We start from the raw sequence: 13792 nt of genomic DNA, 5'->3' as shown, positions 1-13792 counted from the left end.
AACTGAAGTTCTAGAGGCAAACGTCTTGCAAAAAAATGGATGAGTTTTTTTTTTTTTAACTTTGTTCAAGCATCTTGAGACACACCACATTTTCTTAGAAATCAGTAGAACACTATTTGATTTGTTGATAATGCTAATAAAATAGATAAGCAATTTAATCATTGATAGTTTCATGTTGGTGGGTTGTTTCCTGATTAACTGTGCCATCATTAATTAGTTCACTTTGGAATTATTCTCATTATTTTTACTTAAAGACTTCCCATCTAAAGCCTTCCCCAAACTTTTCTCTAGTGTTTTTCTCTCTGTTGACCAACTTGAAAATTCTATTCCAGAAAGGCAATTATCAAGGCCATTACTCATTAAACTCAATCACACCCATTTACTCTGACTCACTAGATTCCTCCTTCACATCTGAATTTCCCATCCTTCCTTTTTCCATCAGTGCAATTTTCAACTGTTGTTCAAGAAATACTCTTGACCAAACTTCCCATAACTGTCCTCACTTACTTACTATATACTTCATCAATAGGTCTATTTCTAGCGTTCTTACATACTTCATCATCCATCCAGTCCAGAGAGGTGTTTTTTTGTTTGTTTTTGTGTGTGTTTTCTTTCTCCTAATAAGTTCCTTAAAAATTTCTACATGACAAAATATTTCACAGTACTAGAGAAAGCATTGTATTATAAACACATAAAGAGTGTGATTAGTCTTTAAAATGAACTGTACTTTTATCTAGAAATTTCAATCACAATGGAAAGTAACCAGACCCAAGCTATTCTGGGAAAGAATTTTTTAAGTCATTATGATTAGGTTAACATGACAGTAGCCTTCAGTAATATGGAAATTTAAGCACATTTGACTGAAACTTTAAGTTTTTAACTTCAGTATTATCTTTTTGGCAATTTTGCTGTATCATAAAAACGGTTGCCTTTGACATTACTTAAAAATCTCCAGTTTAAATGATTTGAAATCTCATTCGGTCAGGAATCTACATTACTCATTACATTTTACTTTTCTAGGCATTGTTTGTGTTCTAAAGTGAAATTCAGCATAAACTATGTACTTCACCAAGGTTATTACTGCTTGGTGGTGTTAGTGAAAAATCTGTTACTCCACTGAGAAGACCTTACATTGAGGTCTATTCCTGTAATCACTTTTATTATAAAACTACTTCCGGTTCTAGGACAAATCACAAGAAGACTACTTTTAAGATTTTTTTTCCTTCAGAGAGAATCATTAAAGTTTTTCCTACTATGCTGTCAAAAAATATCCATTATTTAATATATCAACATTTATACTTGTTTATATAAGTAATATGTAAGTAATAAATCACACATATTTTATATATATGTGTATATATATATAGATACATCAATATATGTCTACATACACACAGATGCAGACACATATACGCACACATAATGACACAGTTGAGTATATTGTGATTTAGCAGATAGCACCTATTCAAACCAAAAATATTCAATAAAATGATCAGGTAATAACTGCTTCCTCCAACCAAATCTTGTCAGACTCCTGTGTTTTTGTAATAGAAACCTACCCCACAGTTTGTGCTTCTTCCTTGCCAAACTACTGTCGTATCTCTTAACTGCATAGTTCAGTCAAGAAGGGTTTTATTATGTTAATAATTACATTGCCTGCAGGCTTTTTGATGTTGCATTCCCCCTGCAGAACAGAAACAGATTTCATAGAATATCATTAAAGCTGTTAACTACAGGAGAAAAATAAATCAAAGAGGCAATCAAAGCATGCACTTTATTATCAATAAATGCAAATAGTTTCAGAAATGGTTTGCATTTGAAACACATTCAGTGAGGATATCATTGGAAATGGAAGCTGCTGCTTAAATAAGAGAGCTTTGTGGCCTAAATCCATTTGGATCACCACAGATAATTATTTACGTCCCTTGCTATCCATTTTTTAAAATGGACTCAAGAATCATTTTTGTATTAGCACATGAATAAGAAGGTAGATTCACCCTCAGAATTCTGGCCTGAATTGAAGACATGTGAATTATAGTTCATTATTTGAACGACAACACATGTGATTTTTTTTTTTTTTTTTTAATGCACAGTTACTTTAGTTCTTAAAAAAAAAAGGATTTGGTGGCTGTTAAATTAATGATTTAGGAACACTGTACTATGCAATCATTTTGAAAAGACTTTAAATATTCAAACGTTCAACTAGGTATTCTCTGACACTAACATTTGTCTTCATTTCGGACTACCAGCTGGGAAACATCAGTATAATGGTGAAAAGATATCAGCCTCATTCAGTATTGTGATGACAGAGACATGTCTTGATCCTTCTAAAGTTTTTTCTATGAAAACCTTATATTCGCATTCTTATTTGGAAGAGGTTATTTAAACTCCCATTTTTAGAAGCATATATTTGATAAATCATAATTTGGAATTTAGTGTGCTTAATACAAATATCAATTACAGAGAAGTCAGGAAGGTAGACAAATAGATATTAGAATAGACACAGAACAAGAGAAAGGAAAGGAAAATAAAATAGGGTATTAATTTGTATATGCTGTTTGATTTCTTGATCATCAGAAGCCCTAACATTTGGAAAATCTAAAATATTTGATGAATTAAACCAGATTAATTCAAATGCATTTGATTTACCCATGATTTGCAAAATGAAATAGAACCATGTATTTCACAAACGTTTCAGCTTATAAAACAGTATAGCATTTTATTAAAAGTTGAAGATGTCTATTTAAAGTGAAATTATTGCCATATTTCCCATTATAAAGTAATTAATAAGCACTACAAATGATTTGATGATAGAGTCACTGATTTTCAGAACCAAAAGAAATCAGAGATATTGTCTAATCCACTGGGAGCTACCACTTAGGAAACTGTAGACCTTAATGATGGAAACTTTGTACCCTACAACTCAAAAAATGTACATATTACATTTTTGAAAATATGCAAACAATTTCAGGGGGACCATGGACACCTTGGTCTTTGATGCCAATGACTGGTCTCTATCATGAGTAGGGACAAGAAATCATACCTTCTGACTTTTATCTTAATCAACTAGCTCATTAAACTGTAATATTCTCCCCCCAACCCCACTTACCTACTCATACATATATAGAACACAGACATACATCCTGTCATGAGTATGATTATATGTGATAAATCATGCCTTATTAAAGATTCAGCCAACTTTTATATGCCATCTTTGGGTTAATATGCAATAAGAACTCATTATAAAGTACCCTGTTACACTATAAACGTATATATAGTCAGAAATTCCTGTTCCCAGTACAAATAGTGACATGTAATACAGCTCATTTACTCGAGCATAGGTATTTAATTTGTTCTTAGGTACAGGTGTTATCATGAATTTCTACTGTAATGCAATATTGAAATTTAAAAAGGTAGTTGGTTAGGTTGACATTGATTGATGAGTTACTTGCATAGATAATACATCTATTCTGAAATCTTTCCATTCTTTGAAGAAAGAGGTAACTGGAATAGAGATGGAGAGAAATTAGATGCAGTTTGCCACAAAATTATTGTCCAACTGTGGGGATCAGTGGGGACTATTAAAGACATCTTGGAAATGATGAGTGGTTAAGCCCATTAAGGCTCTTGACTGACATACTAAAATGTAATGAGGTGGAAGGCTGAAGCTGTTAACTGTATTGATTTCAAATCTGATTCCTATTGTTGAACATCTCTGAGTCTTCCGTTTTCTCTTTCTTTCTTTCTCTCTAATATGCATATATTATGTAAAAGTATGTAAAAATACTTTTATTTATGTAAAAGTATGTAAGTTATGTATAAATATAGTTTATAGACATAGGTCTGAATAAATACACAAGTACATATATATATATCAATATATGTATGTGTACTTGTGTGTGTGTATACAGATATACACACACACAAGCACACGTGCATATTTCCACAATCAACGTAAAACACAATATATTATCCGCAGGCCTATGTTAGAGCTATAATTCAAAAGGAAAATATTAGGGAATTCAGGAATTTGAATTTATAGTACTGTTGTGCAGAAGAGTAAACATGTAATAGCTTATATTGTTACCTAATTTGCCTCTGTTCTCAACTGCACAGTAAAGCCAATCTGTTGACACTGGGTTATAGTGAAGGAAAGTACAGCATTTATTGCAGGGCACCAAGCAAGGAGAATGGGCAGCTCATATTCAAAAGTTCTAAACTCCTCAATGGCTTTCAGGGAAGAGGTTTTAAAGGCAAAGTGAGGGAGGGGGCCACAGGGTGTCTGATCAGCTCATGCAGAATTCTTGAATTGGTTGGCTTCAAGGTGAAGTTTTACATCATCAACCTTCTGCTTTTCAACCTGTCCAGGGTCTGCGTGCTTGTGGTTGGCAGTTTTCATGTGGGGGTGTGCTTCTTGTAAAAACAACTTAGGAATGTGTGTCAGGCCTTCATCTGTATCTTTCAGGGAACTAGGAGTTGGGTGATTCTGCTCTGTGGCAGATTTATAGTCTAAATTGTTACCAGTTTCCTGGCCAAACAGCTATTCTTTGTTTCTATGTCTTCACATTTCCTAATCGTTAATTCTTTTTTAAATTATTAATTATTTATTTTATTTTATTTTTTTTGGCTGCTAATCATTAACTCTTGAGTCAGCCGTTTGAGACTCAAGGGAGGCTTGGGAGACTAAAGCAGAAGCCTTTTACTTCAAAGGACAAGGACACAGGGGCTTGTATATGGTTTCAATCCCCCTTTTCTTTGATAGTGCTCAGTTTTGGGGGGAACAGGTTTAGGAAAAGAAAGGGAGTAAACTTTTGGATAGAGGAGTTAATCATAAAGTTGGCAGAGGAACTCAGTTTTAGGGGAACTCAGTTTCAGAGTGAAACACAGAGTCTGGACACTATCCAGGAATGCTGTGAAAAATAATGTCCCATGTGCAGGCAGTATTTTGGTCTGGATGATTAACTCTTTCTCTCTATCTCTCTATCTCTCTATCTATACACAGGCAGACCTCATTTTATTGTGCTTTGCTTTATTGCACTTTGCAGACACTACATTTTTTACAAATTGAAGGTCTGTGGCAACCCTGTCTTGAACAGGTCCCTTGGCACCAGTTTTCCAATGGCGTTTGCTCACTTCCCTGTCTCTATGTCACATTTTGGTAATTCTTGCAATATTTCAGAATTTTTCATGATTATTCTATTCATCATGGTGGTCCATGATCAATAATCTTTGATGTTGCTCTTGTAACTCTTTTGGGGTTCCACAAACTGCACCCATATAAAGAAGGTGAACTTAACTGATAAATGTTGGATATGTTCTGACTGCTCCACTGACAGGCCATTCCCCTCTCCCCCTCTCCTCAGGCCTCCTTATTTCTTCAGGCACAACAATATTGAAATTAGGTCAATTAATAACCTTAGAATGACCTCTGAGTGTTCAAGTGAAAGGAAGAGACAATCAATGTGGCACACTGCATTGTTGTCTTATTTTAAGAAAATGCCACAGCTGCCCCAGCCTTCAGCACCACCACCCTGATCAGTCAGCCACCATCAACATCAAGGCAAGACCCTCCCCCTGCAAAAAGATTATGACTCACTGAGGTTTCAGATGATAGTTAACATTATTTGGCAATGAAGTATTTTTAAATTATGTACATTTTTTTTAGACATAAGACACACTTAACAGAATACAGTGCAGTGTAAACATGATTTTTTATAGGCACTGGGAAACCAAAAATTTTGGTGTCCTTTATTGTGATAATTGCTTTATTGGAGTGGTCTGGAACCTAATATACAGTATCTCCAAGGTATGCCCATATGTCTGTACAGTTGTTGCTCAGTATGTTCATTGACATTGATTTCAGGGCTCCCCCATTGATACCAAAATCTGCAGATGCTTAAGTACCCTACATAAAATGAGGTAGTATTTGTATTTGCATATAACCTACACATATCCTTCAGTATATTTAATCTTGATTAATTATTAATATCTCTAGATTACTTATAATACCTAATACAATCTAAATGCTATGTGAATAGTTGTAAGTAAAATGTAAATGCTATGTAAATAGTGGCCACAGTACAGCAAATTCAAGTTTTGGTTTTGGAACATTCTGGAATTTTTTTTTTTGTTTTTTTTTTTTTGTGTGTGTGTTTTTTTGTATTTTTGAACTGAACTGAGGTTGGTTGTATCCAGACATGCAGAACCTGCAGGTATGTATATCTATACTTATACTGTATATACCTATATCTCTCTCTATATATATATATGTATATATCTGTGTGTGTATATATATATATGACTGTATATATCTGTATTTATGTATATAAATATATATGTATATATGAAATGGAAATAAAAATAAAATGGGACCCAATAAAACTTAAAAGCTTTTGCACAGCAAAGGAAACCATAAACAAGATGAAAAGACAACCCTCAGAATGGGAGAAAATATTCGCAAATGAAGCAACTGACAAAGGATTAATCTCCAAAATATACAAGCAGTTCATGCAGCTCAATATCAAAAAAACAAATAACCCAATCCAAAAACAGGCAGAAGACCTAAACAGACATTTCTCCAAAGAAGATATACAGATTGCCAACAAATGCATGAAAGGATGCTCAACATCACTAATCATTAGAGAAATGCAAATCAAAAGTACAATGAGGTATCACCTCACATGGGTCAGAATGGCCATCATCAAAAAATCTACAAATAATAAATGCTGGAGAGGGTGTGGAGAAAAGGGAACCCTCTTGTACTGTTGGTGGGAATGTAAATTGATACAGCCACTATGTAGAACAGTATGGAGGGTCCTTAAAAAACTAAAAATAGAATTACCATATGACCCAGTGATCCCACTACTGGGCGTATACCCAGAGAAAACCATAATTCAAAAAGAGACATGCACCCCAATGTTCGTTGCAGCACTATTTACAATAGCCAGCTCATGGAAGCAACCTAAATGCCCATCGACAGACAAATGGATAAAGAAGATGTGGTATATATATACACAATGGAATATTACTCAGCCATAAAAAGGAATGAAATTGTAGAGACGTGGGTGGATCTACAGACCATCATACAGAGTGAAGTAAGTCAGAAAGAGAGAAACAAATATCGTATATTAATGCATATATATGGAACCTAGAAAAATGGTACAGATGAACAGGTTTGCAGAGTATAAATTGAGACACAGTTGTAGGGAACAAGCGAATGGATGCCAACAGGGGAAAGCGGTGGGGGGTGGGGTGGTGGTATGATGAATTGGGGGATTGGGATTGGCATGTGTACACTGATGTGTATAAAATAGATAACTATTAAGAACCTGCTGTATAAATAAATAAATAAATAAAAATTGATTCTCATATATCACAACTGACATTTCTCTGTAAAATTTATTAAATTATTCAGTTTCTAAAGAGTCTGCTTTGTGTGGAAGAATAATTCATTTTTACTTAAGTTTAGACAGTTCACAATTCTAATCAATACTTTATATATAATAAAAAAATAAAAAGGTAGTTGGTTAGGCTGGCATTGATTAATGAGTTGCTTACATTAGATTAGATTAGACTGGATTGGATTAGATTAGATTAATTTCATGTATATGAGTATATATGATAAATATATGATTTGATGATAGTTCTTTGATGTAATGTTTATATTTACTTGGGATAATGTAGGATTATAGTATTTTTATCTTAATATATGAGGATATTAAAGAAACTCTACCAATTCAATCAGATCACGAAATAAGTTATATCTATCTATCTATCTATATATATATATTTTGTGTGTGTGTGTGTGGTACGCGGGCCTCTCACTGTTGTGGCCTTTCCCGTTGCGGAGCACCGGCTCCGGACGCGCAGGCTTAGCGGCCATGGCTCACGGGCCCAGCCGCTCTGCGGCATGTGGGATCTTCCTGGACCAGGGCACGAACCCGTGTCCCCTGCATTTGCAGGCGGATTCTCAACCACTGCGCCACTAGGGAAGCCCCTACAAATCATATATTTAATTTCAGGTCCATAGGCACTAATAAAAAATTCTGCACGTATTCAGAATTTGCAAATCTAAAATCAGAAGGATTTTCTTAACTCATTTCACATCCTAACCTGACCTGACCTTATGTTAGGCTATATATAGTCTTTAATAATCTTGTTTGGTGTGAATGTCATATATTTGCTACAAATATATGGTTTAATAACAGGGTGCTATCACAGACCCCACTCGTGGTGTTACATAAAACACTGTGTATGCACCATGTTACATTTCTAAAACCTGAAAATTTTTTGATATAGAAACACATCTGGACGTAAACTGTCTTGGTTAAGTGATTGCGGACCTGTGTTTATCTAATTTCTTTAATGAACAAGCTTCTTATCCTTGATTAAGTGAAGTAATAGTTACGAGAGAAGATAGAATACTAGAAGGTAAAATTGAAGATTAAATCCTGAAATTAATTTAAAGGACCCAGATTTGGGCAAGATTTTTAAATGATGACTTAAATAAGGACAATGTGGTAAATTATCCGTAACTGTGCTGCCTATTTGAATTATAAGTAGGATCATGATGTAACAGTATTCCAATTGCATTTTCTCTTTTCCTTCTGCAGTTAGCAATACACAGGCAAAGGCCTACTTGCAAAGTGGAAAATCCTCCATACTAAGAATTTAGATTAAGAATCCCACTCTTATTCAGCCATTACCCTAGTCATTTCTACTCCTTGACCAGTTTCCTCAACCGTAAAATGAAATAAGTAATTTAGATTAATATAAGTCCTCTTCTGAATTTTAAAGTGAAATGATTCTAAAATTTCATAACTTTCTATTTATATCCTATATTTTTATATTCTTATTCCCTATGGTTCTAAAAAATAGTACATGGTGCTATAATTTCCTTGAACTGTAAAAGATGAAATTCTGTTTGTTTTGAGAAAGAGGACCTTCTTGTACTAATCAATTTCTCTTGTAAACAGTGCAAGTTCCAGGGCCAGTAGAAAATCTGCAAGCCGTATCTACCTCACCTACCTCAGTTCTTATTACCTGGGAACCCCCTGCCTATGCAAATGGTCCAGTACAAGGTTACAGATTGTTCTGCACTGAAGTGTCCACGGGGAAGGAACAGGTAGGCAAGAGAATGGGCCCCACTCCTGTTGCCTATCGGAGAAATTGCGGAAGATCTGCAGGTTCCTGATATAAACCAGTATCCAGCACAGTAATTGGAGAGCTGATCAGTTTTAAAGTAACTGTTATTGAAAATGTTAAGCAATTTAATTGAATTTGGGTGGTAAGAGAGGCAAATGGGCAATGAGATGAAGTTAATACAAAGGATGCAGATTTTTTGTTTGAGTATATTGTGGTCTGGGCCAGTGTAACCACATATGAATGAGCCCATCTGGTTCCAGAAAAGTATTTGCATTTTCAGTCCTTATCCTAAGGGATGATCAATCTTATATTCAGCAACTTCTGTCAAATTGCTTTTTTCATTCTTATGTTTGATGTTATTTCTGTCTTCTCCCCACCATGGGACCGTCACCTATCACTTCTCGGTGTTTTCAGAATTACTTTACTCCTGAAGACTACCTTCCATTTTGCTTCTAATCTGTGGTTACCACAGACATTGGAAAATAGACAAATTAGATTTTCATGTAAAGTAAGAGTAAATGAGTCTTAAGGGAGACACATGAAGCTCAACTATTCTATTTTGTGACATATGTATGACTACTGATATGTTTACTTCAGATTCTCAAGTTCATGTGGAAAAAGATACATAGACAAAGTGGGTAGTTAAATAGGAAAGACCAGAAATGACCTTGGAATATTGAAGTTCTTATGATGTGTTGTGAAATTTGCCCATTATAGTGTGGTCTTCATGCTTCCACATACACTGCATGATAGATATTTTTCATTAAAATAAAATGTTTGCCTTAGTTCTATTCAGAATAGTTCCAAGTTCCAAGTTATAGCATAAGAGCTATTGAGATCCTCCTAAGTAATCATTCATTCCATTTTTTTTGTTTATTGCTCCCATGCTATTTAGCTCTTATTTTCACCTTTCTATTCTACCCTTTTCCTACACATTTTAGTTCTTCAATAATGCATTTTACCAATTCATTTAAATAAATTAAAAAATAGTGTCACCCAAGATAGAGTGTGAGGATAATTGAGAAGAGCTATATAATGGATCTTCTGGAGGGAACTGGCTCTGATTTTCTCAGTGACCTTCACCTCCATTACCTCATTTCTACATCTGTGAACTGCTGAAAACAATTCCAACTTAATCTCACAGCATTTTGAGAGATAACAATTGTAGCAAAGTATCCATAACAATTGTAGCAAAGTATCTGTCAGTTTCGAGAATCCAGGTATATTTCAGCACAAGAAGGAAGAATTCTATTGTTTCTTAGTAAATTATTCCATTTTGGGTACAAGAGCAACTCTCCAGTTCTGTGGATTTACAAGCTGCTTTCTGCCTGTCAAGGTTTTGGTGTGGGCGTTAATAGTGCACACCATTCAATGTATTGGGTGGCGTTAAACAAATTGGAACTTAATGACTGTAAAGATAGCATGGTGCTGTTTTACTAGGTGTCTACAGAGTGGTTTGGTCTTCAGTGGGGGTGTGTGTGTCACAATTTAGGTTTTATAACAACTCATAATAAGGCTAAAGTGTAGTTTTGTGAGTAAGAGGCTAACATCCAATTCACTGAGAGCACAGAATGGCTGCCATTTCAGCTTTTACATGTCTCCTGAATGACAGTTTTGGTGTTTTATGTCTCCAGAATATAGAGGTTGATGGACTATCTTATAAACTGGAAGGCCTGAAAAAATTCACAGAATATAGTCTTCGATTCCTAGCTTACAATCGCTACGGGCCAGGAGTATCTACTGATGATATAACTGTGGTTACGCTTTCTGATGGTAAGTTATAGATGGTGAAATTTGACTCACATAGTTGTTATAATAATGAAATAATATTGGATATATGTCGTAGATTCCTTGTTCAAGGTTTCCTAACTAAAACTTCATGGAGTATACTAGCACACATTAGAAATTTGGCTAATTCACTCGAACTGTCTGTTACAGTCAAATTTAAACTTTGAAAAGGTATACACTCTGAATCAGGATGTCCTAATTAGTCATCTTCAAAGTGTGACTGCTGCCTAAGAGCTCAGAATCATTTCTTTGTGTGTGTTTTCCTTTATTGCTATAAATACAGACACATTTGTACATATGTGTGGGCCAGTTTACATCAACATCTTTCTTTTGTTTCTCCTTCTAAACAGTGGTAGATGTCACACATTACAAAAGTGTAAATGATGGACAATCCTCTTCCATATACCTCTTAATTTGAAAAAAAAAATCATTAAGTTTTAGGCCAAATAATCCAGTATTGAAAGTATTAAAACTGAATATGAAAATTTATATTCTAGTTTTACCTTGCCTAATAAATGAAAGATTAGAAATATTTTTAATGCCATAAAAAAGAGAAAGAAATCTTAATGAAGTAGATGAATTTGACAAGGCAGTAGCAGAAGAAACTAGAGGTCTAAAAATGGATGATAATGAAAGGTTGGAAGTTTAATGAAAAGTGAAAATAAAGCACAGCAGAGTATATGATATGAGGCCAGTGACAATTCAGGCAGGTGCAGAAATGCAGAGATGTGACCTCCATGAATACTAAAAAGGCATCAAGCTATTTCTTTTCAGCAGCGGTTTCCATGTTGGTATGTGTAATTCTATAAATGATTGATCTTTCGAATTTCAAAAAAATGACTTTAGTTTGTGATTCCTTGAGTGATCCGACCTTGCTTCAATCTAGGAAAGTATCTGGGTGGATGTTTCGTACAATATCAGTGAAATGAGGAAGGGCATGCATGTTATTAAGGATAGTGCAAAGAAGACACAGGAGTAATGTTCATTTGCAATTTCAATGTAAAATAATACTTTATATCTGACACTGCTTTGGTATAATTTGTAATGTAATTCTTAAGCCCATGCATCTGATTCTGTTATTGAAGACAGAACAGAATATTTATTGGCAGAATAAATTATTTTACAACTTATAATTATAAAAATAAAAGGAAAACAAATGAAAATGAATATTTTACATAATTTATGTAGATTTCATTCACACACTGAACTGTAATGCTGTGGCCTTATTCTCTCCTTTGGTTTTAAATGTCATAAGTGAGAAAGATAGATTATTACTCATTAATCCAAAAATTATTATCTAGAAGTATTGAAACATTTAGGATTTAGAAAACGCCTGTCCTTAAATAAAAGGATTTCATGACTCTAATCCAACAAGCATCACTCTGCAAGGGACCCCAGCTTCCCTCTATCAGATGCATTTGATAGAGAACACATGAACTTCAGGGGCCCCTAGGATTGGGTACTTCAACCTCGTCTGCTTTCATCTTTACAATAAACTCATCTCTTGTACTTCAGTCTGATGTCCTCTTCTCTCTACTGAAGCTATGCATGCTGAGGTCACATACAGATGAATTTCGTTGCAATTAATAGTCACCTGCTTCCCAGTTGTAAGTCACAAAGCCCTGTTCTCCTTGACTTTCTGGATGTTATCAAAGGGAGATGTTGTGAAAATTAAATGTTTAATCCATATAAGCACCTAAAACATGGGCATGGCATATATTTAAATGTTTAATAAATGTTATCTATGCCAATGTTTCTTGTTCTCATTATTCTAAATGTTCCTTATATGAGGGATGATGTTATATTCATCTCTGTATCCCTCCTAACTCAGTAAATATTTATTGAATTAATCAGACAGTTCAGCCAAACCTGTGCAAATGTTTGTAAGTATAGACTCATCTTTAGGACTTCCTCTTTGTGTGACTAACTTAACATATGATTATGTGTAAATATATATGTGTTATAGAGAGCATCATATTTCCTATAAGGCCAGAGAAATTCTTTCCTTAAAAAATTTATATTGGGGTCTTCCCTGGTGGCGCAGTGGTTGAGAGTCCGCCTGCCAATGCAGGGGACAGAGGTTCCTGCCCCGGTCCGGGAAGATCCCACATGCCTCGGAGCGGCTGGGCCCGTGAGCCATGGCCGCTGAGCCTGCGCGTCCGGAGCCTGTGCTCCGCAATGGGAGAGGCCGCAACAGTGAGAGACCCGCGTACCGCAAAAAAAAAAAAAATTTATTGGGACTATAGAAAAATTGAATAAAAGCAAAAATAAAATGCAAATAACTTTTTTCTGAATTAATTATCCCCAAAGTATCCGTGTTATACTAAGATGCTTGTAAAATTTTATTCTGAGGAGCTGTCATCTCTAATTTAGCTCTGTTTTGTTTATTTGGGAAGAAACACTGTTTTTTGTTCAGATTCCTCCACCTAGTATATCATTGGTTTACAATGTTCCACTTCTTCTAATCGTTGGGCTTGTAGAGCATCAATCTAGACAGCCTAATTTTTAGTGTAGACTGTAAGTAGTTTTGCCAGTATGTTCTTAAGCACTGTCCCTGGAACTAGTTGACATGAATAGGTTACTAACAGATTTTATGAATTAATTAACATTTATTGGTGTCCATGCCAACTTGCCCTGTGTTCAAAAGCAGAGTGACCAAATTTCATAGGCAGGCTTAGCTATAGGAATGTGCTTCTTACTGTTATCACTAATATTTATTGAGTCCTTATTAGTGCAAGGCCCTGCTCCACACACTTCACAACACTGTATTTTTCCCTACTTTACAGATGTCAAAACTAAGATAGAGGTCACAAAAGCTAGTAAGCAGCAGGGCCAGGTCATATAAGTGAGTAAGTAAAGA

At 34.9% G+C, this 13792-nt stretch overlaps 1 protein-coding gene across 3 annotated transcripts in view; it reads left to right on the top strand.

Moving 5' to 3' along the window:
* The window catches only part of DCC (DCC netrin 1 receptor), a 1166577-nt gene that overhangs the window by 815470 nt on the left and 337315 nt on the right, over positions 1-13792 (top strand). For 2 of the 3 annotated variants that reach the window (XM_067014925.1, XM_067014924.1), the window contains exons 10-11: positions 8976-9124; positions 10779-10917. The exons of the other annotated variant lie outside the window; for it this stretch is intronic. In XM_067014925.1, coding sequence (XP_066871026.1) covers positions 8976-9124; positions 10779-10917 — 288 coding nt within the window. The remainder of the gene's footprint in view (positions 1-8975; positions 9125-10778; positions 10918-13792) is intronic. 3 annotated transcript variants of the gene reach the window in all.

Source organism: Kogia breviceps, chromosome 15 (genome assembly GCF_026419965.1).
Source record: "Kogia breviceps isolate mKogBre1 chromosome 15, mKogBre1 haplotype 1, whole genome shotgun sequence".
Taxonomy (NCBI): Eukaryota; Metazoa; Chordata; class Mammalia; order Artiodactyla; family Physeteridae; genus Kogia; species Kogia breviceps.
This window is presented reverse-complemented; position numbering and strand designations above follow the sequence as displayed.